Source organism: Scyliorhinus canicula, chromosome 7 (genome assembly GCF_902713615.1).
Source record: "Scyliorhinus canicula chromosome 7, sScyCan1.1, whole genome shotgun sequence".
NCBI lineage: Eukaryota > Metazoa > Chordata > Chondrichthyes > Carcharhiniformes > Scyliorhinidae > Scyliorhinus > Scyliorhinus canicula.
Window position 1 is genome coordinate 25,507,029 of NC_052152.1, and position 23,876 is coordinate 25,530,904.

Genomic DNA, 23,876 nt, shown 5'->3' on the forward strand with positions numbered 1-23,876 from the left:
TAATCACCTAATCCATTTTGAACCATAAGCTAAAAATTTCATTTTCAGTGTATAAAATTGGGTTCCTCATTCTTCTTCTCTCTCCATACAAATTTCAATTCAATCATTAATCAGCAATACATGACCAATTAAAATATTAGTATGCCATATCAAATGCACATTAAGCTTATTGATTTCAAAGATTAATGGAAGAGTGGTGAGTGATGAGGCGTGATAAGCAGATCAGTTGCAAGACCCTGCAGCACTAACTGACCATTCAACATTATCTGGCAATAATACGCAGAATAATAGTCTAAATAACAAATTAATTTTACTCACTTGTTAAAATGGAAGTTTTGGACTGTAAAATTAATGAAATATACAAAAACTATACAGAAACTCTAGTTAATTGACCACAAGCCACCTCCCAAATGTATCTATGAAATTATGCAATTACTCGTCATTACTTTTGAGAAATTAATTTGAGGTCCTTTCAAAGTTTTGTTATAGTGAAATTAAAGTGTATAATTAAAGGGTTTGATAAGAACCAAAGCAATTTAGGTCTGAAATAGCCTCTTCCCCACAGCACCACCCCTCCCCCCAACCAAATATCCAGAAATTTCTCTCTGCAGCCCACACCTTCACATTCCAAGTTCTCTCAGATTAGAAGGTCTGATCACCTAGATTTGAATCTCTCTAGGTTTGACCAGCAATATAGGGCAACATTTGTTTCCCCCCCAGGTCAAAGATTTACCAATATAAAACAAACATATCTCTGAGCATAGGAACAACTGTAACCAACGAATTTAAATCAATCTGGTTCCAAACTGTATTTCACAGACCACCACTCAACTACAAGTCACTTTGATTTGGCATCTAGGTGGATCACCAATTTGAGAAAGAACACACCTCCACACTGTTTCATCATAATCTTGTGTCGGGCAGCACGCAGCTGCTGACAGGAGGAGGCCATTGATGCAGGTACAATGAAAGTCATTTTTACTTCCTAAATAAGATTTAAGAAAAAGCCAAAATTCATGGGAAAAACTTGTTCCCATGCTCGTTAAGGTTGGTTTCATAAAAATAGAGATGCTCTGCCTTACCTGAGACCAATGCATTCAAAATAGTATCTCACCAAGGCTCCATTCTCTGACAGGCGTGCTTCAGGTTACAGTGCATTCATCAAGCAAAGCCAAACAGGCTATGAAGTGCTCACACAAAAACATCTTATTGGATCCTTAACTAGACTCAATAGGGTCCTGAAAATTTGTCTAAAATAATGTTGCAAAATCCCCTCAAAACTGCTGAGTCAGATTTACCCAATAACAAGTTTAGGGATAAGATGACTGAAGCAGTTGGAGACAGTCAACATTATCAATGTAGCAATGAACATAATTCACATGCAAATTACACACCTGGATCATGTCAATATGGAAATAGAACCTGTGAGAATGGAGAAAACAGTATACTATCACTGATATGCAGAGTCTGCAATAAAATATTGTAAAGCTAACTTAGCAACATTTACTAACCAGCTGGGAACCACTGATTTAAGGCGAGTGTCCATCAATCTGAACTTAAATCATGATTTAAAAATTCCATTTATGACTAACATCCGCATTGTATTTACCAGGGTGAAGGATAGATGTCCAGAACTGCATGGGTAGGTGTATGTATAGGTTAGTTTGCCTGACAAAAGTAAAATGGACTGAAATGGGAAATTTCCTAGGTTACGATCATAAGTTCCATTCAACTCGTTGATCTCAATGAAGCCACTATTAGTTCCTGAAGTCAAGTTTTCTTTGGGCTAATGTTGATCACCCGAATTATGGCAGATTAGGCTGCCATTTAAACTTTTACCTCACTGAAATTAACTGAATTCCAGGTGTTGGTCTGCATCTCATCAAGAGGCTGCTTGTTTGGGAATTCTCAAATTAGGTACAATGCAGAAATTATTTCTCAGAATCTACAGGACTAAACAGATCAAAGTAAAAATCCACTCGAAAAACAGTTGAAAAAGGACAGGACCCACCATTTGAGACAGAATTCCATAGCAAGCAACGCAAGGAATAAACCATGGGAATTACTATCACCTCAACAACCCTGAAGAAGAGTGATACCGTTAACAGGTCGGAGAAGTTAAGATGCACCTTCTAAGACTGCTCAACATTAAAATAAATATTTATCAATGAACTCCACTTATCATATTGAAGCACTTTATTCACTTGCTATCCATGCTCAGATGGCAGCACAGTATCCTTTGCATCTAACCTCAATCTGAAAACATTGTTTCACTCGTTATATGCAATCATCAAATTATAATCTTCGTATAGTCGTCTTTCAGCATCGCCATATTTAATAGTATGCAAATACTTGGATTTCATTCTATCTCAGTTACTTAAGCCAACTTTACCTTTTTCTCTTTTTGAAACCCGAGAAATCTCTTGCCGCAGAGGATGTACTCAAAATCTTGCTGTATTTAGTGTTATTTACTGATTTGTTTCCTTCATGGAGTGCAGGGGTGCAGCCAGTATTATTTCTGGGAAAACTAAGCAGAAGCATTTTGATTTTTATACAGGCATGAGATTAAGGGGTGTGCCACCTTGCACCTCTGGTGCTGGCAAGCCAATCTGGCTGACCTCCGGTGACCCCCTTCCTCAGAGGAAATATTAAGGTTAGGGTTGTCAGAGCATTCCATGTGCCCACATAATGGGAAGAGGAAAGAGGCGAGGATAGATGACTGTACCAAAGCACAAGATCCAAATGTTGCATGTTAAGCAATTGATAGCAGCAAAACAAGTTCACAAGAAACAAGGACTTGGCAAAACCTACAAATATAGCTATTTGGATCTTGAAATCTACTTTTGCTTTTGTTGTTGTATTTTGCTACCATGACTGGGTAAGGTTGCAGCTATAATTATGGATTACTAGACTTATCGCCTACTCCTCGGTTTCCATTACCCACACACCTTAAAACTGGACAGTTAACAGAGAGGGATCCAAGCGATATAAAATAAGTCCTCAACAGATCAGGTGGAAGCCGTAAATGCAACATCAACACCTGCGATGGTAGAAGGCTGCAGGAATAGAAGATCCACAATCAGATATTCCCTTGCCACTGGAACATAATCTATTTTCTGTCAAGTATTGGGTGTCAGTTTATGTGCAACAGAATTCCCACATTAAAGATGTTCCGCACAGGGGTCTGCATGGAGGAAACCAACACACCTCCCACACAGATAAACCCCACAGCAATCTATGAGAGGTGACGGGGACGACAGATTACAAGGACAGAAGTCCCTAACTTCAGATCGGCATGTAGGTGGTGGAGTTTGATTCAGTCGTATCGCTCTTGGAATAGGAACAGGAGAGCTTTCTTCATGACTAAGCAGCCCTATTCAGGATCCATTCTGCTCACCCCTCATGGGGTGAGGAGTTCGAAAAGGTGCCCTAAAAAGTCTGTTCAGTCTCCAATCTGGCTGAGAAACCACATGCAGCATGCTCATCTCCCAGCGGTTAGAGAAACAAAGTTAACTCAATCTCAGAACCTGGAATGCATAAACGAATGTGCAGAACAAATCAACCGGAACAGAGAACTGCCCTTGTTGCCCGTGAACTGAGGAACTTTAACATTCATGTCGCTGCCCAAGAGACCCGAAGAGCAGGCGGAGGTCAGCTGAGGGAGGGCAGTGGTGGCTACACCTTCTTCTGGAGAGGAAAAACTGGAGGATCAGCCCAGGGTGTAAGGAATTGGATTAATCATCAGGAATGAGCATCAGCCAACTCTGAGCTCTCTGTCGGCTTCAACGCTTCATAATTCTCGTCTACATCTTGCCAAGAACTAACAGGCAACGGATGCTAATGCCTACACCCCAACCCTTGATGCAAATGAGGAATTCAAAGGCGGCTTTTATTCCACTCTGGACACCATATCCTCCTTAGGAATGTTGGAGATCATCCTCCCTGGGGACTTCAATGCTCGTGTCAGAAAGGACTCCTGAAGGGCAGCACGGTAGCATAGTGGTTAGCACAGTTTCTTCACAGCTCCAGGGTCCAAGGTTCGATTCCCGGCTGGGTCACTGTCTGTGCAGAGTTTGCACGTTCTCCCAGTGTCTGTGTGGGTTTCCTCTGGTTGTTCCGGTTTCCTCCCACAGTCCAAAGATGTGCGGGTTATGTGGATTGGCCACGCCAAATAGCCCTTAGTGTCCAAAGTGGGGAATACTGGGATAATAATAATAATAATTGCTTATTGTCATGAGTAGGCTTCAATGAAGTTACTGTGAAAAGCTCCTAGTCGCCACATTCCGGCCCCTGTTCGGGAACGCCAGTACAGGAATTGAACCCGCACTGCTGGCCTTGTTCTACATTACAAGCCAGCTGTTTAGACCACTGTGCTAAACCAGCCCCATAGAGTAGGGTAGATACGTGGGCTTTAATAGGGTGCAGACTCGATGGCCTGAATGGCCTCCTTCTGCACAGTAAATTCTATGATTCTAATTCCAGAAAAGATCAAAAAGGGAGGAGTTGGGAACTGAAACTCTAACAGGGTTGTCTTGCTTAGCAAAACATGACCACACCAGCTTGTCATCACTAACATACTATTCTGCCAAAAAGTGTTTTCCCCGAAGACTTCCGCGATCAAAGCAGTGGCACATGATTGACTAAATCATCGTCTGATCCCGAAGCCAATGGATGCCCTCAGTACTAAAGTAATGACCAGTGCAGTCTAATGCTTGGCAGACCATCGGCTAATTCACACCTCTATGTCCATCAAACTCCACCAGAAGCAGATGAAGAAACAAATCCGAAAATAAGATCAACGTTGTACAGCTTCAATAGCCAAGCATGCAAGCAAGCTTTCAACAACGTCTTCACCAAAATCGCCAAAGCAGTCATTCGAATGAAAGAGGGGAAAACTGGAGAGCTGAAGACAGCTATTATCTCAACCTGCGAAGAAGCCATCAGCTACAAGACCAGGAAACACCAAGACCGATTTGACGAGAACAGCAACACCATTCCTGTGCTGTACTTGTATTTGTTTTATTCCAGACTCCATTGACAAGAGGAAAGCTCTCCACGCCTTGCAAAACAACATCACCAGCAACACAAAGAGGAGAACTCATTTGGGAAGTGCTGTGCTATGGAAGACCCTGTCAAAGGCAGAGAGAAATTCATCCTCGGACTCCTCCACAACGACAGGTTGACAACAGCCCTCAAAGACAGAAACTTTTAAGATCAAGACTGGAATGGGTCATCACCCCAAACCTTTTCTCCATCTCCATCGCCACAATCCTTCACCTTGTCAAGAAATTTTCCAGTGGAGTGGACAGTCTACAGGATGGACGAAAAACATTTCAACCTCATCCAGTTCAATATACGGATGTCAAAGCTATCTCTGCTCTCACTAGAGAATCCAAGCCATGCTTGATACCTTTGGAGAAGCATACTAAAGAAACTTGTCTCGGCCTCAACCTCAGGAAAATTGAAGTCCTTTACAAACCCACCCCAGGAAAGACCTGGGGCTGGATTCTCCGTCCCGCCACACCAGATTTCTGGTTCAGCACGCCGGTAAGATGTTGCATTTCACCGGCTGGTCAATGGGGCTTCCCATTGTGGGGAAGCTGCACGCCTTCAGGAATCGCCCAGGCTGTCGGCAAAATGGAGCATCCCAACGGCAGAGAATCCAGCCACCAGTCTTTCCTTCCATCAAGATCAATGGAGAAACCCTCCCAAATGTGTAACATTTCCCTTACCTGGGGAATCACCTCTTATCCAAGGCTGACATCGACACAGAAATCCAACATCCTATCCAATCCGCGAGGAGCACATTCGGTTGACCATGACATCCATGCCGAGATCCTTGTATACAAGGCAGTTTTCCTCCCAACTCTTCTATACGGCTCAGAAACCTGGACTACGTACAGGCACCACCTCAAAACCCTGGAACGGTACCATCATCGCGGTGAGGAGACGGATTCTCCGCATCAGCTGGGAGGATAGGCATACTAACACGAGTATCCTTGGGTGCCAAAAACACCAGCATAGGGGCCATAATCATTCAAAACCAACTACACTGGGCCGGCAGTGCTTAGGATGCCAGAGTCCCAATTGACAAAGCAAATCATCTTCACCCAATTGAAAGAAGGCACTTGAACTAGAGAAGGACAAAGTAAGCTTCAAAGACACCCTAGAGGCTTACCTCAAGAAATGCAACACAGACGTCAATGCCTGGGAGACCCTTGCTCAGAAGAAACCTACCTGGGAGGAATACCCTGATTGAAGGAATACAATTCTTCGAGAACACCCAACAGCAAGGAGGTCTGGAAAAGGAGCCAGAGAAACAAATGAGAGTGATCCAGTACAAAGGACCAATTTTACCTCCCAGAAACATCAGTTAAATGTGTGGTCAAAGATGCAGCTCTAGGATAGGACTCATCAGGCACACAAAGATCCACAGAACCCATGACCAGTGACGCAGAGTTTCCTGGGTGGAAAATCATGCGCATAAGCGAGCAGTGGCTGACGAAGCATTATGTTCCTATACTAGGATGAGGGAAATTTCAGTTTAAAAAAAAATTAACAGACCTACCACTCAGATTTCAGCTGCCATCCCACCCCTCCAAAGAAACTGGCCAAGTTAACATAACTTTTAAATTCTTACCGCCCACCAAAAGCCCAGAGTAGTGCAATATCTCTAACCTAGCTACACAAGTCCAACTAACTTCCCTAGTTTACCACTGGTCACATCAACGGTGAAATACTTAAAAGCACATTCCCAAAGCTGCATTACTTACAACGTACTAGCCCTCTGTGACAAATTCTTTGCCGCACTCAAGTCGAACAGACTATCCCATTGAATCAAGGGGAAGCCTGGGACAATTTTTCTGTTACCCCATTATAAGCATTTCCACAATACAGTGCCTTCATATTTGCTCAGCCTGTGCTTTACAAAACTGGTAAATTAAGTTAAGCAAATAATATTTGGTATCTAAAAATATCCTTCCCATTTAAATTTATTTTCCTCACTCTATTATCTTGGCCATCATATATGACAGATTCATAAGTCACAAGTTCCGTTTCATATTTCTATCACCTTGAGTACTGTGCTAAATGTGCATTGTTGCCAGACATCCAAGACTGACCATTAAATTTTGGAAGAATGGGCCTAATATTGCTGATTGTAAGCTTTTGTTTATTTATTTTGAGTTTTCTTTCAAGTTACCAAGAAAGAAAGATGCACAATCCAGCTTTAATTTCTCCATTGAAAGCATTTTTTAAAAAAATCACTCATTTTTCTTTCAACTCTTCAAGCACAATCAGATGAGTTGACAATGTCCAATAAAGTCTTAGTGCATCTAATTTCCAGCAAATCAATTATGCTTAGTCTGCAACTGCACTGCAAAAGTGACTTTTATGGAACTACAATACACGATATGTCAAATTGCATAATTTCTCATATTGCACATCTATGAATCATTGCAGCCCATCCTTAACCTTAAGTAACATCACTGGCGTATACTGATTAATAAGTTTAAAATAAAATTAGCACTTAGCTTTGCACAGCCACAGATTTCATTTTTATGCAATGTTCAAAAATGCAACATTCAAAAATATACCATTGTATAATTAGTTATATTTGAATATTCAATGAAAAATGAAAGCATCAAAACCATCTCTAATTTTTTTTTAATAAATTTAGTGTACCCAATCATTTTTTCCAATTAAGGGGCAATTTAGCGTGGCCAATCCACCTAGCTTGCACGTTTTTGGGTTGTGGGGGCGAAACCCACGCAGACACGGGGAGAATGTGCAAACTCCACACGGACAGTGACCCAGAGCCGGGATCGAACCTGGGACCTCAGCGCCGTGAGGCGGTTGTGCTAACCACTAGGCCACCGTGCTGCCCAAACCATCTCTAATTTAATTAAATTCAAAATATGTTGGTCTATCAAAATTTCAAGTGATATGTTAATTGTGGCTTCTTAGTGCAGAATGGAGGATAGGGCTAGAGATGAAGAAATGAGTTAAATTTATGCAAAACAATATCCAATTGTCTATTCAAGAATGTGTGAAAGGAAAAGAAGCACATAAGTGAGGTGTCTGGGCTCAGAACAGATTACATCTTATTTGCTTCAGAAATTCCTTCCTGGCTTTGAAATGCTAACTGCACATGAAGTTTGTAGATGTAAAAAGAGACATTGAGCATTTCTAGACAAAACTGCATGAGACACGAAAGTAATTAAAGAATACAGAGTTCTTTTCAAATGCTGCACGTTGCTGGTTCTTCCTGGCGCTAAGTTTAAAAAGCTCACTTTTTTTGTTTTCACATCACAGCGAAACAAGACTCCATGGAGTAAAAAAAGACTTCTCCCCATCACAATCACCAAAGCCTGGAAGATTGGACATTTAGGCGTATTCAAAAGTTTTTAAAAGCTGCTGATTATTCAACTGAATGTTTGCTTCTGTAAATTAGAATTGTGCAAATATAGTCTACTTGGAGCCTAAACTGCCACCTTGATGATGTTTTCCAGCAGTAGGAGAGTACAGTGAACAAGTAGGCAGGAAGGCAAGCTGCAATGCTAAATAATTCAACAGGTTGGAGACACCTCAGCAAGTTAAACCAGACAGTTTCAGCCAACTGAAATACCTTTTAAAAATCAAATTTTAAATGCATAGCATGAACAGTACCTTAGGGGAGGGGGTCACTAAGAAGTCACGGTCTTTTGAAACAAATAGATCAATTTGCCCAAATTTTATGGTCCACATTGTAATACTAAACCAACTATTTAAATGCAAAATTTACTATGCTCGATTTGTTCTGAATTTATTGCATTAATAATCTGCATCTGTTGAGTGCCTTCAAAAGTAAACAAGTCCCACAGTGCTTTGCAGTGTGACCACATGCAGAGCCATAAAGATTAAGAGATGAAAAACTTGACTGAAGGGTTGAGTTAGAGAGTAGAAGTGATGCAGTCAATAAACAATGGTGGGAGGAAAATAAGATAAGAATGAATAGGCACAAACCCAGTTATAAAGCTGAAGGAATTTGCGGAGTGGGGCAAGAACATTAAATTATTTGGTGATTCAAGGAGTGGGATGGGGGGAAAATCACTAGAGTTTAGCAAGTTGGAAGAGGTGGCAAATGAAAATGCAGAGAGTAAGCAGGGTTTTAGATAACAGGTGTTAACACTGTCAAGAAGCAGTTAGATATGACACTAATGGCGCAGGAAATCAAAGGATGAGGGGAAAGCAGGGTTAGGGTACCAAGTTGGAAATACCCTAATCCTGCTTTCTCGAAGGTCGAATGGTCGCCCCTGTTCCTATTTTCGAAGTTTCTATGTGTTTATAAATGGAGAATAGCAGACTAACAAGGAGGGCATTATAATAGATATTATGGATACATACATAGCATACACAAGGGTTCGAGCAGACATAGGAGCTAAGATGTGTAATGTTGCTTATTGGAAATAAGCAATCTCAATAATGTATAGGATGCAGATAAAAGCTCTGCTCAGTATTAAATATTACACCAAGGTTAGAAACAACCATAAAATAAATGATATCAGTTGCCCAAAATAATGATTTTCACTTTGGTTTGTTGAAGAAAATTAGGCACTTACAGGATTTATCAAAGCTGCCTGACAGATACAAAGGAATTCAAGGGATTGAGAGAATTGGTGGCGAGTTGAGTCTTCAAAAGACATGAAAGGAAGTCTATCCTAGCAGATCAGATCCATCAAAAGGAGTGGTCACTTCACAAATGACAATTCACAGATGGACGAAAAACCATTTTAAAGATGCACTCATTGCATCTGGGATTGCTTTGGATGGAACCAGAGAAGAGGCACTGGAAGGTAGAGTTTTCAGCCATGTATAATTCAAGAAGACAGAGAACCATGACTGTAATGACAGAAAATGTTATTCAAGATTTTGGCAAGTATCACTAGCAGGTAGTAACCAGACTGAAGGAGGTTGTTTCAGAAGCAATGCAAGCAGAGACATGTCCAAATACTTCAAAAGGAAAGGAGTTTGAGATAGGGCCATAATGAAAGAGGATATTTGGGCAATAGCCGGACAGACAATTATGTGGCTAGATTCTCATTTCAATTATAGGATGCAGAACTTCAGAAAGTATACACCAGGTGCTGATGAAGGGGTACACTTTGCATTAAGTTTTGTATTTTTTCTGTGCAAGTAACATTTTTATATTAAAAAGAATGCAAAATGTACAGCAATTATTCTACTGTCCTTGCCCTACACTGCAATCATCGTCCCAAAAAACATTCTAATTTCAGATTTGTGCAGCAACTCGCACATTATTCTTTTACAACTATCAGTCTGTTGCATCGTCACTCTCCAACTTCAGCAACAACTCAATTATGCACTAGACGAAAAATAAAAAGTAATTAACTTCTAAATTATATGGCTGATTTTAATTAGCAACAAAGAATTAATTTACAATGTATGCGGGGTCGCATATTGGTTTTGGGAATTCATGTCGCAACAGCTACATCTGAAACCAACTCAGATCCATACTTATCCCAGCCAATCATTATTAAGCTGCATATGCCAACATTTTGATGAAACTAGAACAGGAAGAAACAGATACTGCCTTATCAAATAGGGAGTTTCAAATGCTGGTCTCTCATTACATAAACCCATTACAAACTAAACAGATTAATTCAACAAACATAAAAGTAAAAATGTATCATCATTTAACTAAAGTGACTCCAAAACTATAGCCTGACCTTTTTAAACTTTTTCAAAACTTGACCCAAAAAAAAGGGAACATCACTTTATGGCAGGGGAATGGGAACACAACCACATAATTGTTTCATTTTACAGAGAAAAATAGATAAACATGAATATGCCAATGGACCATACAACAACAAGTCCAACATTTAGTAAGAATTTAATTTTTGGACTCTCCTGCAACATTTCGAAGGAAATAGCTTCACTTTCTACAGAATCTTGGGTGTTTTTTTTCATACTGTAACTTTTAATTCCACAGCATTGATCAAAACATCGCCACCACATGTTTCTCCTTTGCAAGTCATGTTCCTCTTTGTCCATTTCATCCACAGCAGTTGTTTGGCCATTTATAAAACAGTCATTTTGTGTCTGATCTTCAATAAAACATGTGGAGCTCAGAGACTTGGGATCACCATTTTCAGGCATTAACAGAACTAATTCTATTTGACCAGCCAGTGGAGATGAATCATCATCTTTGTGCTTACAATCAGAAATATCATCACATCTGCTTTCACTACATGTTACCAAACTTTTGTCTGTTAACTGATTAGATTCTTCCTTCTGGCAACTTTCAATGATTTGTATGTCTTTTAATGCCCAAAATGTGGTATTGCAAATCAAGTCTCTGGAAGGAGGAGGGGTCAGCAGACTCACTACTACTGCTGTAATAACAGTGGTCCAAAACAAAACTGCTGCTACATACATGTAGTGAATGTTTCTGATAAAACCTGGTCTGGTGTCAGACTGGTCACATTCTGGTATGTGATATACAAAAGCAAGTATCAAACGTGTGATTCCCAAAATAGATCCAAGCAACCCTCCACAGAAAGCTCCCTGCTCATTACAGCGCTTCCAGAAAATACCAAGAAGAAACAGGGCTGCCACCGGGGGAGTGAGATAATCTGCTACCTCCTGAATGTAAAGGTACATTTGTCCTCCCTGCATCTCTACAATTATAGGAACCCAAGCAATGCTTACAACTACCATGAAAACAACAAATAGACGACCTACTATCATAAGTTCTCGAGGGCTAGCAGCCTTTCGAATATGCTTGTAAATATCCAGGGTAAATATGGTGCTGCCACTGTTGAATATGGAATCCAAATCACTCATTAAAGCTGCTATCATGACGGCCATCATTAGGCCTCGAAGACCTACAGGCAAGATTCCCAATGCTAATCGTGGGTAGGCAATATTTGAGCAACCTGCTCTGCTTCCACATACTTGCATACAGTGCTCTGGATTAATGCAAGCAATCTCATCAGTAAAAAGAACTCTGGAAATCATGCCTGGAACAACTATGATAAACATAGGCAAGAGTTTCAGAAAACCAGCCATCAGGGTGGCTCCTTTGGCATGAGCAATATTTTTTGCTGCCAAAACACGCTGCACAATGACTTGGTCAGCACACCAATACCAAACAGAAGCTGGTGTTTGACCCAACAGGAAACCAGGCCAAGGAATATCCTCATCAGTCGGTTCACGTAACATCCTGAGAGAGTCTTCTTTTGGGTGAATACGGCAAGTATTGGTAGAACTTAGGTTGAAAGAAGCAATTACTGCTGTAACATTTGGTGAGGCTAGCATGTATTGACGTTTGAGTTCTTCAAAACCTCCCACCTTGACCATTCCCACAACCATCAATGTTAAAGCTCCACCAATCATAAGAATGGCCTGCAGAACATCGGTGTAGATGACAGCCACAAGTCCTCCTGTGACAGTTAACACTGCAGTCAATCCAATCAAAACGATGATAGAGAGATACAGGTCCCAGCCCAGTGAGGCCCGGATGAACAGTGCACCAGCATACAAATCAATGGAAAGCTTTGTGAAAACATACAATAGCAAGGACAACAATGCAAAATAGATTTTTATCCTGTTACCGCCATAACGTTTGGAAAGGTATTGTGGCATGGTATATACACCAGACCTGATATAGACAGGGATGAAAATCCAACCTAACACCTGTAAAATCAACATTGCATTTAACTCCCAAGCTCCCACTGCAAACCCACTGGCTGCTCCAGATCCTGCTAACCCAATAAAGTGTTCACTGCCAATATTGCTGACAAACAATGAAGCACCTATTGCTACCCAGGTCATGGAGCGTCCTGCAAGAAAGTACCCACTCACAGTACTTCTGTTAGATTTCCACATCACAAAAAACCCAATGCACAATACAAGAACAAAATAAAATCCTACAACAGCCAAGTCAGCTGTTTCCATTAACCCAAACATTTTATTACAGTACAGATTTAATTCAGTTTACAAAAGGATATTTAGGCAATGGCCAACCCTGATATTTGACAGCAGTAAAATAAAAAGGGGAGAAAAAGAACATACAATACAGAATGGTAAAACTGTCCTTTAGTTTGCTGCCCTGATCGAAATTATGGGATTCCAGTTGTACAGGTACTGGGATGCCAACTACTATTTATCTTGTTAACTTCACTTCTGACTATTTCTCATGCTCTTTTTAGTAGCATTCCACAAGACTGCCAGTGCTTAATTTGTTGGTGTTGAATTTCTTAGCTGTTGCTGACAGGTCTAGTGAGGAATAGAGTTACACTCCTGCAAGACAGCAAAGACAAAGAGTATATTAGAATGATACTCATCGGGCTCATACCTAAATTAAAAGTTAAATGTCTGGAAAACAAATATAACTACTATCTAAAAATCTTACACACAAATAATATGCTAAAAAGACTATTGTAAAAAATGGTAGGGAAAGCCAAACACGTAGATTACTATCACCTGACATTCTTTCACAGCCCACCACAATTAAAAAGGTGAATGTGGCAACAAATACTCGTAATGGAATAAATGAAAGCATCCAGGGTATGGAAAGAAAACTGGAATTATAAAAGTACACTTTAGACTGGGTGCTTGATGAAAAAGAAATCAAGCTATGCAAACGCTAGTTGTAACAATCATGAGACAAATAATCTACTTTAGTTAAGCCAGTGCCAGACAATTTATACACCATTTTATTTGCAATTTCTCAATTCCACTTAGAATGCCAAATGAAAGTTAAGATTTAATAAAAAGATTGTGCCTTGAAGTGTGCATCACTTGCAGGAAGCCCAAATCCAATTTTTCCAAACACAAGTTTCATTCTGTTGTGGCTTGTGAAACCATAAACCACAAGTATAAAACCAGTTGTACAAATGGGTGTATGGGCAGCACAGTGGCACAATGATTAGCACTGCTGCCTCACAGCACTGAGGACCCGGTTTCAATCCCGGTTCCCTGTCTGTGTGGAGTTTGCACATTCACCCAGTGTGTGTGTGGGTCTCACCCCCACAGCCCAAAGATATGCAGGATAGGTGGATTGGCCATGCTAAATTGCCCCTTAATTGAAAAAAAAACATTGGGTACTCTAGATTTATGAAAAATAGTAGAAATGGGTGTACATGCAGAGTTGTCAAAATGTACATGTGGATTTATGATACCACTGAACAAAAACTTGCTTAAGCAGGTACAGAACTAGAGTGCAAATTTGCCTCACTCAAAATCATGGATTTATAGCCCAATATAGCTCTAGAGCAGAGCTCCACAACAATTCACTGCAAGAAAACAAATCACAAGTTTAGAAAACAGGTAACATAGGTTTATGCATTGCATAGCTGTGGCACTAAGTCCAGTTATGTCAAAAGCAGACAACACATTCAGGTCACAAATTCATTAAAGGTACTTACTGTACATTATATTTGCTTAAAAGCATAAGAGAATCACACTTCAAAGCATATTACTTAGCAAAATGTTTAACAAAATGCTTAACAAAAGCAGTTCAGATGACCATTATTCAAAACAACTAAATTTGACAACTGAACTAGGATATGGGGATAGGCTAAAAACATGGCGCAATCAAATGAGAACATTTTAAAAATATTTTTCTGGGAGCATAAACACATAAATGAGTTCAAATCATAGTAATTTATTCTCAAAGAGTAAATTTCACTATATAATGGGGCAGCAGGGTAGCATAGTAGGTAGCATAAATGCTTCACAGCTCCAGGGTCCCAGGTTCGATTCCCGGCTGGGTCACTGTCTGTGTGGAGTCTGCACGTCCTCCCCCTGTGTGCGTGGGTTTCCTCCGGGTGCTCCGGTTTCCTCCCACAGTCCAAAGATGTGCGGGTTAGGTGGATTGGCCATGCTAAATTGCCCGTAGTGTCCTAATAAAAGTAAGGTTAAGGGGGGGGTTGTTGGGTTACGGGTATAGGGTGGATACGTGGGTTTGAGTAGGGTGATCATGGCTCGGCACAACATTGAGGGCTGAAGGGCCTGTTCTGTGCTGTACTGTTCTATGTTCTATAATATATATGCAATCAAGATAGATTGTCTTCTAGGATTATATGAACTGCACAAGGAAAGGTTGGTAGAAAAGCAGAGCAGGGGGGACTTCCGGTGACGGCGGGTGGGAGGCAGCCGCACAATGGAGGGCTCCCATTCAGGAACGGCATTTTCGGGGCTCTAAGCCCGGTCCCAGGGTCCACGGAGGCGGCAAAAGCAGGGAGAAGGTACAGAGGAGGCACAGTGAAGGCACAATAAAGGAAAATGTCGAGGGTGAGCAAAAAAAACGGCCGTAAAAAAACAGTTGGAGGTGGGTCGGGAAGTGGAAAGGTCACCGCGGGGGTCACCAAGTATAATGGAGGCTGGAGTACCAGGGGAGGCCGCGTTGCTTACGGCTGAAGAAATGACTACAGTGATGGCTGCGGTATTCGAAAGGCAGTTTACAAAATACATGGAGACAATGAGGAAGGAGATGATGGAGGTTTTGAGTGTGCTGGTGGAGAGGCAATTTCCCTGGTGGCGAGCGCAGTGGCGGAGGTGCGGGAGCAAGGGGAGGCGCTGAAGGAAGTGGAGGAGACATTATTGCAGCACGGTGATCAACTTACCCCGATGGTGATGCAGAAGGTGATAGAAATTAACAAGGATCTGCGAGGAAAAATGGAAGACCTGGAAAACAGATCCAGGCGACAGAATTTGAGGATTGTGGGGCTGCCCAAAGGAGTTGAAGGACTTTGGCCGACTGAATATTTTGCCGCGATGCTGGCGAAACTATTGGGGGAGCGGGAGGATCCCTCCAGATATGAATTTGATTGGGCTCATCGGTTGTGGAGGCCTGTACCAAAGGCGAGTGAGCCGCCAAGGGTAGTGACTTTGTGCTTCCGTAGGTACAGTGTGAAGGAGAAGGTCCTGTGCTGGGCAAAACAGAAGTGGGCTGGAAATAGTATAAGTGTATACAGGACTTTACGGTGGAGCTGGCGAGGAGGCGGGCTGCCTTCAACTGGGTGACGAGGGTACTGTACATTAGCACGGTGCAGCGCGGCATTGTATATCCAGCGAAGCTGAGGGTGACTTACAAGCTCAAGGACTTTTATTTTGGAACGGCGGAAGCAGCGGAGGAGTTTGCGAAGGCAGAACTGAGAAATTGAGAAATGGCCATGTGCCGATGTAACCTCATGACTGTATTTTCTTCTTCTTTTTTGTTTCACTGCGTGCAGGTGTATGCGCTAAAAGCAGCCAATGTTGTATATATTTGGACAAGGGAAGTGATGAGACTTTCACTCGAAATGAGGGCTCTTTGGGGTGCAGGCGGATATGCGGGGTTTGTGTGCTAAAGGGGATTTCTGGGCTTTCCTGGGGCCGGGCAAAAGGGAAAGGGACCCGGGCGGGGGCCTCCAGGCTGGCCGGTTTAAGCCGGCCAGTGAACGGAGTGAGGTGGGGGTGGGGGGGGGGGGCTGCGGCCATCAGAGCCTGGCAGAACAGGGTCCGAGGGGTCTAGCTGGGGTGGAAAGTTGGGGGGGGAAGGAACCGAAGTTGGGGGGAGGTGTTTTACAAGAGACAGTGGAGGGAAGGAGTTGGAGAGGGGGAAGGTGTTTACAACTCTTGGGTATCATGTACGGTACTCTTTCAGAGGTTGGATGGCATTGAGTGTGTGTGTGTGTGTGTGTGTGTGTGTGTGTTGGGGGGCGGGGGGGGGAAAAGAGAGAGAGAGACACTATAGGTTAATGGTGACCATGGGTGGTCCCAGACTTCTTTTTGTCCTTTGTTTTTTGTTTCCACCGTGGGAGGGTTTGTTTTATTGGATGCATATGTTGACAGGTGGGCCGTTGTTTGGGGTGGTGGGAGGATGAGATCGTTGTTATTGTTAAGGGGACTGATTTTGTATTTGTTACCGTTTATTGTCTGTGGGTGGGGTGTAAATTTTGAAGGAAAATGTGAAAATGGTGCTGCTGCAGGGGCCGAAGGGGAACTGCTGGTGATGGGGGGGGTTAGGAAGGGGGCCTGCCACCGTGGGGAACAGGCCTGGGGGGTTCTGCGGGCACGTGGTGAGCCGAGGGAGAGCTATGGCTGACGTGCAGTGCGGGGGGGGGGGGGGGGGGGGGGGGGGGGGGGGGGGAGAGACCCCCGAGATTCGGCTGGTCACATGGAACACGAGGGGGCTGAATGGACCGGCGAAGCGGTCCCGGGTCTTGGCGCATTTGAAGGGAGCGGACGTGGCTATGCTCCAGGAGACGCACCTTTGGGTGGCGGATCAGGTGAGGCGGAGAAGAGGCTGGGTTGGACAGGTATTTCACTCGGGGCTAGATGCGAAGAATCGAGGGGTGGCGATTTTAGTTGGCAAGAGCTTGTCGTTCGTGGCGTGATGGTGAGTGGTAGGTTTCAAGGGGAGCGGGTGGTTCTGGTTAATGTGTACACCCTCAACTGGGACGATGCGGGCTTCATGCGGCTAATGTTGAGCCGGATTCCGGACCTGGAGACGGGGGGGGGGGGGGGGGGGGGGGGGGGGGGGGCTTGATCTTGGGCGGGGATTTTAATATTGTGTTGGACCCAGCTCTGGATCGTTCGAGGTCTAAGACGGGCAAGAGGCCGGTGGCAGCCTCAGTGCTGAGGGGGTTCATGGATCAGATGGGAGGGGTAGACCCTTGGAGGTTTTTGAGGCCGGGAGGTAGGGAGTTTTCCTTTTTCTCCCATGTCCACAAGGCTTATTCCCGGATTGATTTTTTTGTCCTCAGCAGGGCGCTAATCCCGAGAGTGGTGGGGGCGGAGTATTCGGCGATAGTCATATCTGACCACGCTCCGCATTCGGTGGACTGGTGGGGGAGGGGAAGGATCAGTGCCCGCTGTGGAGGTTAGGTGTGGGGCTTCTGTCAGAGGAGGAAGTATGTGGGCGGGTCTGGAGGTGCATAGAGGGGTATTTGGAAGCTAATGACAATGGGGAGGTGCAAGTTGGGGTGGTCTGGGAAGCGCTGAAGGTAGTGGTTTGAGGGCAGCTGATATCTATTCGTGCTCACAGGGAGAGGGGGGAGAGGGAGAGTTTGGTGGAAGAAATGGTAAGGGTGGACAGGAGGTATGCGGATGTCCCAGAAGAGGGGCTTTTGAGGAAGCATCGCAGTCGCCAAGCGGAGTTTGATATACTGACCACCCGGAAGGCGGAGGCGCAGTGGAGGAGGGTGCAGGGGGCGGTATAGGAGTACAGGGAGAAGGCAAGTCGGATGCTGGCCCACCAGCTCCAGAAGCGGGAGGCAGCGAGAGAGATAGGGGGAGTCACAGATGCAGGAGGGAACCTGGTGGAAGTGGTAGGGACATTAATGGGGTGTTCAGATCCTTTTACAAGGAGCTGTACCGGTCGGTGCCCCCTAGGGAGGTGGGCGGGATGGACCGCTTTCTGGATAAGCTGGAGTTCCCAAGAGTGGAGGAGGAGCGGGTGGAGGGTCTGGGGGCCCCAATCGAGTTGGAGGAACTGATGGAGGCGCTGGGGAACATCCAGAGAGGGAAAGCACCAGGACCTGACGGGTTCCCGGTGGAGTTTTATAAGAAGTTCTCAGACCTGCTGGGCCCATTGTTAGTGAGGACCCTGAACGAGGGTTGCCTCTTCAATTGCCTTTTCAAACCTCCCCCCGCATCCAACTCAATTACCACTGCAGGTAGATTGTCCAAGGTAATTCACAATAAAGTTTTTGTTTTTCCAATACATCCATTTTGAATTTACTTTTCACCAATTGAAATGTTTCTTTCCTTCTGATCTTAGTAGCTGAACTTGCTATGTACCCTCCCTATCTATTCTATGTTGTAGTTAATTTATTTTACAGATATTTAAGATTTTCATGAAAATAGAAAAACTCAGGATCCCAGGTACAGGTACATAAATTGTAAGTTAATTGACAAAAAAAAACTGCCTCACAGTAGTAAACATATTAAACACCTTACACAGATGGACAACAGAACTTGGGAGTATAATTTTAACGAGATGATAGGGTGCTGTTTTGGCAGGCAGGGCTACTGGAGACAAACCAAGAAATCTAAACTTTGGGACTGAGGTGTCAAATGCTAATTTCCAATTCTATTTACTCCACTTTCCTAAAGAATTTAGGATGGGGATGGTATAGAGCGGGCATTAGACAGCTGAAGGACCTGTTTATCGACGGAAGGTTTGCGAGCCTGGGGGAGTTGAAGGAGAAATTTGGGCTCCCGCCGGGAAACATGTTTAGATATCTGCAGGTAAAGGCATTTGCTCGACGGCAGGTGGAGGGATTCCCTGCGCTCCCCGCGAAGGGGGTGAGTGACAGGGTGCTCTCGGGGGTCTGGGTCGGGGAGGGGAAGATATCCGATATCTACAAGCTTATGCAGGAGAAGGAAGAGGCGTCAGTAGAGGAGCTGAAAACGAAGTGGGAGGGGGAACTGGGGGAACAGATCGAAGACGGGACATGGGCCGATGCCCTGGAGAGGGTAAATTCTTCCTCCTCGTGTGCGCGGCTTAGCCTCATCCAATTCAAGGTGCTGCATAGGGCCCACATGACTGGGACGAGGATGAGTAGGTTCTTTGGGGGTGAAGATAGGTGTGCCAGGTGCTCGGGGAGTCCAGCGAACCATGCCCATATGTTCTGGGCATGCCCGGCATTGGAGGAGTTCTGGAAGGGGGTGGCGAGGACGGTTGTCAAGGGTGGTGGGATCCAGGGTCAAGCCAGGATGGGGACTCGCGATCTTTGGGGTTGGGGTTAGAGCCGGGAGTGCAGGAGGCGAAAGAGGCCGGTGTGCTGGCCTTTGCGTCCCTAGTAGCCCGGCGAAGGATTTTGCTACAGTGGAAGGACGCGAGGCCCCCAAGCGTGGAGACCTGGATCAATGACATGGCGGGCTTCATTAAGCTTGAGAAGGTTAAATTCGCCCTGAGAGGATCGGTGCAAAGGGTTCTTTAAACGGTGGCAACCTTTCCTCGACTTTCTGGCTCAACGATAGGGTACTGGGACAGTAGCAGCAGCAACCCGGGGGGGTTGGGGGGGGGGGGGGGGGGGGGGGGCGTTGATTATGTTAGCTTATTTTATTTAAATTTGATTTATCTAATTTTAATTTATGGTTAAGTTCTCTTGTTGGGGGGGGGGGGTGGGGGAATGTGATACATGTGATGTTACGGTATGGAGGGAATTGTGGGTGTTATGGGGCTGTTAGTTGCATATTACTGCTTTTTGCTATACTTTTTGTTATATTTTCTGTAAAAAATTCCAATAAAAATTATTTAAAAAAAAAAAAAGAATTTAGGATGGGATCACAGCATATCGTTCATATATATAGGGATGCATGAAAATGGTTAGAGAAAAATTAGGACTGGGAATTAAACATTTTGGTATAATTAGAAATGATGGGAAAAGGGAGAGTAAGTGGAGAAGCCACACATTAGAACAGTACAGCACAGAACAGGCCCTTCGGCCCTCGATGTTGTGCCGAGCAATGATCACCCCACTCAAACCCACGTAACCCGTATACCCGTAACCCAACAATCCCCCCATTAACCTTGCACTACGGGCAATTTAGCATGGCCAATCCACCTAACCCGCACATCTTTGGACTGTGGGAGGAAACCGGAGCACCCGGAGGAAACCCACGCACACAGGGGGAGGACGTGCAGACTCCACACAGACAGTGACCCAGCCGAGAATCGAACCTGGGACCCTGGAGCTGTGAAGCATTGATGCTAACCACCATGCTACCGTGAGGTACTGGGCCTAACAGTGGCAATAGAAAAAACACAGCAATCCGCAAGACAAAATACAACCCACATGAATGTATATAAAAGATCGTAGGTTGAATCACACTATCAAGGAGTCTTCTACAAACCACCTAATAGTGGAAGGGAGGTGGAGGAAGAAAAATGCAGATAAATTAAAGATCAGGGTGAAAAACAGAATAATCATGAAGAATTTCAACCACCCCAATATTAAATGTACAGAAGAGGTAGGTAAAAGGGCTAGGATAATGACATCTATACAATGCGTACAGGACTGCTTTATGTCCTAATATGTAAAAAATCAAATATGGGAAGATTTGCTATTAAATCTAGTAATGGGGAATGAATCAGAGCAGATAGAGAAACAAAAGTGGGGGAACATCTGGGCAAGTTATCATAGTATAATAAGCTTTTAAGACAATAATAAGGAAGTACACAAGTATGTCAAAAACCAGGGTTAGAAGATTGGAGAAGAGAGATTTTGACAGGCAGAGAATAGAACTTAGGAAAGTAAAATGGACAGAATCTTGGGAAATAACCATGTAGGGGTTTTCAATGGAAAACATTTGAAACAGTGTTCAGAGTATAGGAAAAAATATATTCCACTTGAAGAAAAGAACCCAAATGCTAGTGAGACTCCAAGGATGAATAAATACATTAAAGGGAACAACTGAGGATCAGAAAATAGGTGCAAGCACAGAGGTGTGCTTGATGAGAGCGAAGACAAAGGATAAAGGAGAACTAAGCAATGATCAAGGAACAAAAAAATTACTAAAATGTTTTACAGGCACATTTTTCTTTTTAAAACAGCTACTTTGGGAATAGGACAGCACAGTGGCAGTGGTTAGCACTGCGGACCCTGTATGCCGACGAGGTCCTGCTATGTGTCACAGACCCGATTGCAAGCATATTATGGGGATCCGGATGAAACTTGGGTCATTTTCAGTGGGGTAGAGCAAGACGTTTGCGGCAAATGCTCAGGTACTGGGGAAGTTACCATTTCAGCTGGTCAAGTCGAGCTTTTATTATTTGGGAATACGGGTGGCTCAGCTACAAAAATTTACTCGGCTAATCTGGTGGACGGGGTGAGGGAGGATTTCAAGAGGTGGAACGTTCTCCCATTATCATTGGTGGGGAGACAGTGAAGATGAGAGGTCTCCCGAGGTTTTTGTTAGTTTTCAAGAATCTCCCGATTTTTGTGCCTAAATCACTTTTCGGTAGGGTGAAGACTTCATATGGGCTGGAAAGATGCCCCAGATTCGGAAGGAATATTTGGAGAGGGATAGGCGGAGGGGTGGCCTGGTTCTGCGAATTTGTACAAGTATTACTGGGCGGCGAATGTCGAGAAGCTGAGGAAGTGGGTCATGGAAGAGGGGTCAGTGTGGGGCAGATGGAGAAAGCGTTGTGTAGGGGGACAAGTCTGAGGGCACTGGTGATGGCACCTCTTCCGTTTTCGCCGGCTATGATCTCCACGAGCCCAGTGGTGATAGCCACATTAAGGGACTGGAACCATTTTGGGCAGCATTTTAAGACTGAGGGCATGTCATTGTACTTGCCAATTTTTGGCAATCACAGATTTGTCCCAGCAGGGTTGGATGCAGCATATAGGATGTGGGAGCGGGAAGGGATTGAGAGGTCAAGGGAATTATGTGTGAAAAGTAGGTTTGCAGAGTTGGGAGAATTGAAGAAGTTGCCAAAGGAGACTAGGTTTCAGTTCATATAGATTAGGGATTTTGGCTGGAAGGGGCTGGCTACGTTTCCACAGTTGCCACCCTTTACTTAGAACATTGAACATAGAACAGTACAGCACAGAACAGGCCCTTCGGCCCTCAATGTTGTGCCGAGCCATGATCACCCTACTCAAACCCACGTATCCACCCTATACCCGTAACCCAACAACCCCCCCCTTAACCTTACTTTTATTGAAAAGATTTGTGTCCCAGGATAAGATTGGGTCTCTGATATCTGCGGACAGTTGATGGAGGGGGAAAGAGGGCCTCGCTGGGGAAGTTAAGAGGCAGTGGTAGGAGGAGCTGGGTGGGGTATTGAGGAGAATTTGGAGTGACGCCCTGCGGAGGCTAAACGCAACATCCTCCTGTATGATTGGAGTCTAATCCAATTTAAAGTGGTGCATAGAGTGAACATGACAAGGTTGCGTATGAGTCGGTTTTTCTAGAAGTGGAGGAGTGGTGCACGGTGTGGCGAACCAAGCTCACATATTTTAGTGGAGTTCTGGAAGTCCTTCTCAACGCCCATGTCAGAGAATTTGTGGGCGAGGGTGGCGATATTAGAGAGGTTTCGGAGGAACCGGGAGTGCAGGTGGGGAGAGAGGCTGATGTGTTGACCTTTGTCTCCCTGCTAGTCTGGAACCAGACCTTGTTTGGGTGCCAGGTTCCGGAGCCGCCCAAAGTGGCAGTGGGGTGGTTGACTGACTTGGCAGAATTCCTGTAACTGGAGAAGATAAAGTTCACCATTCTAGGCTGGAGGAGGGATTCTTCGAGTTTGAGGTTGTTCATCTCCTACATTAACCATCTGTGAACCTCAGTACGTGGGTGGGGGATTTAGTTTATTGTTATGGTCATTTGTTTTATTGGTTAGCTGCAAACCGGGGTGTGTAGGGTGGTTAGGGGAGCGGCATGGCGATAAATAATTGTTTAAAGGTAGTTGCATTTCATATAAAAATGAAAACACCTCGAATAACATTTATTTTTTGAAATTGTATAAATTTGTTTGACCATTCGATATGTTATAATTGAATTTATTTCTGAATAAAAGTATTTTAAAAACAGCTTTGCATCTAGAATTACCCACCCACTACAGACAATGATAAAAAAAAGAACAAAGGAACGGGAATAAGCATTCAGCACTAGAGTCTGTTCTGCCACTCAAATCAGATCACAACTCATTTGTATATTAATTCCGTCTATCCTCCCTTAATTCCCATGACTAACAAAAATCTTCACAGTTTTACAAAATTCAATGGATTTATTTTAACCTGATGGGTTCTCCATCTTGCGTGTTGCAACATCACAACCAATCCCTTCATTCTGTACGTTTTATCAAGTGCTGATCTCAGCCCAAGCTAAACTGGCTGTTAGTAGGGGTCTGGTGAAAGCATTTGCCACAGAAACAAATT

The 23,876-nt window shown here is 43.9% G+C and overlaps 1 protein-coding gene across 48 annotated transcripts in view; it reads right to left on the reverse strand.

Moving 5' to 3' along the window:
• Positions 1-23,876, reverse strand: part of LOC119968801 (sodium/myo-inositol cotransporter-like) — a 37,316-nt gene that overhangs the window by 8,095 nt on the left and 5,345 nt on the right. For 13 of the 48 annotated variants that reach the window (XR_005461217.1, XR_005461229.1, XR_005461207.1 and 10 more), the window contains exons 3-4: positions 13,075-13,302; positions 1,395-2,527 (exon numbers count right to left, since the gene is read on the reverse strand). The exons of 2 other annotated variants lie outside the window; for them this stretch is intronic. Coding sequence is in view for 9 of the 46 variants with exons in the window: in XM_038801602.1 (XP_038657530.1) it covers positions 10,819-12,969 (2,151 nt within the window). In the remaining 37 variants the exon portion in view is untranslated. Of the gene's footprint in view, positions 1-1,394; positions 2,528-6,237; positions 6,300-8,306; positions 13,303-14,239; positions 14,298-23,876 lie in introns of those variants that run through there. 33 more of the 48 variants (XM_038801604.1, XM_038801603.1, XM_038801601.1 and 30 more) reach the window with 10 other exon arrangements.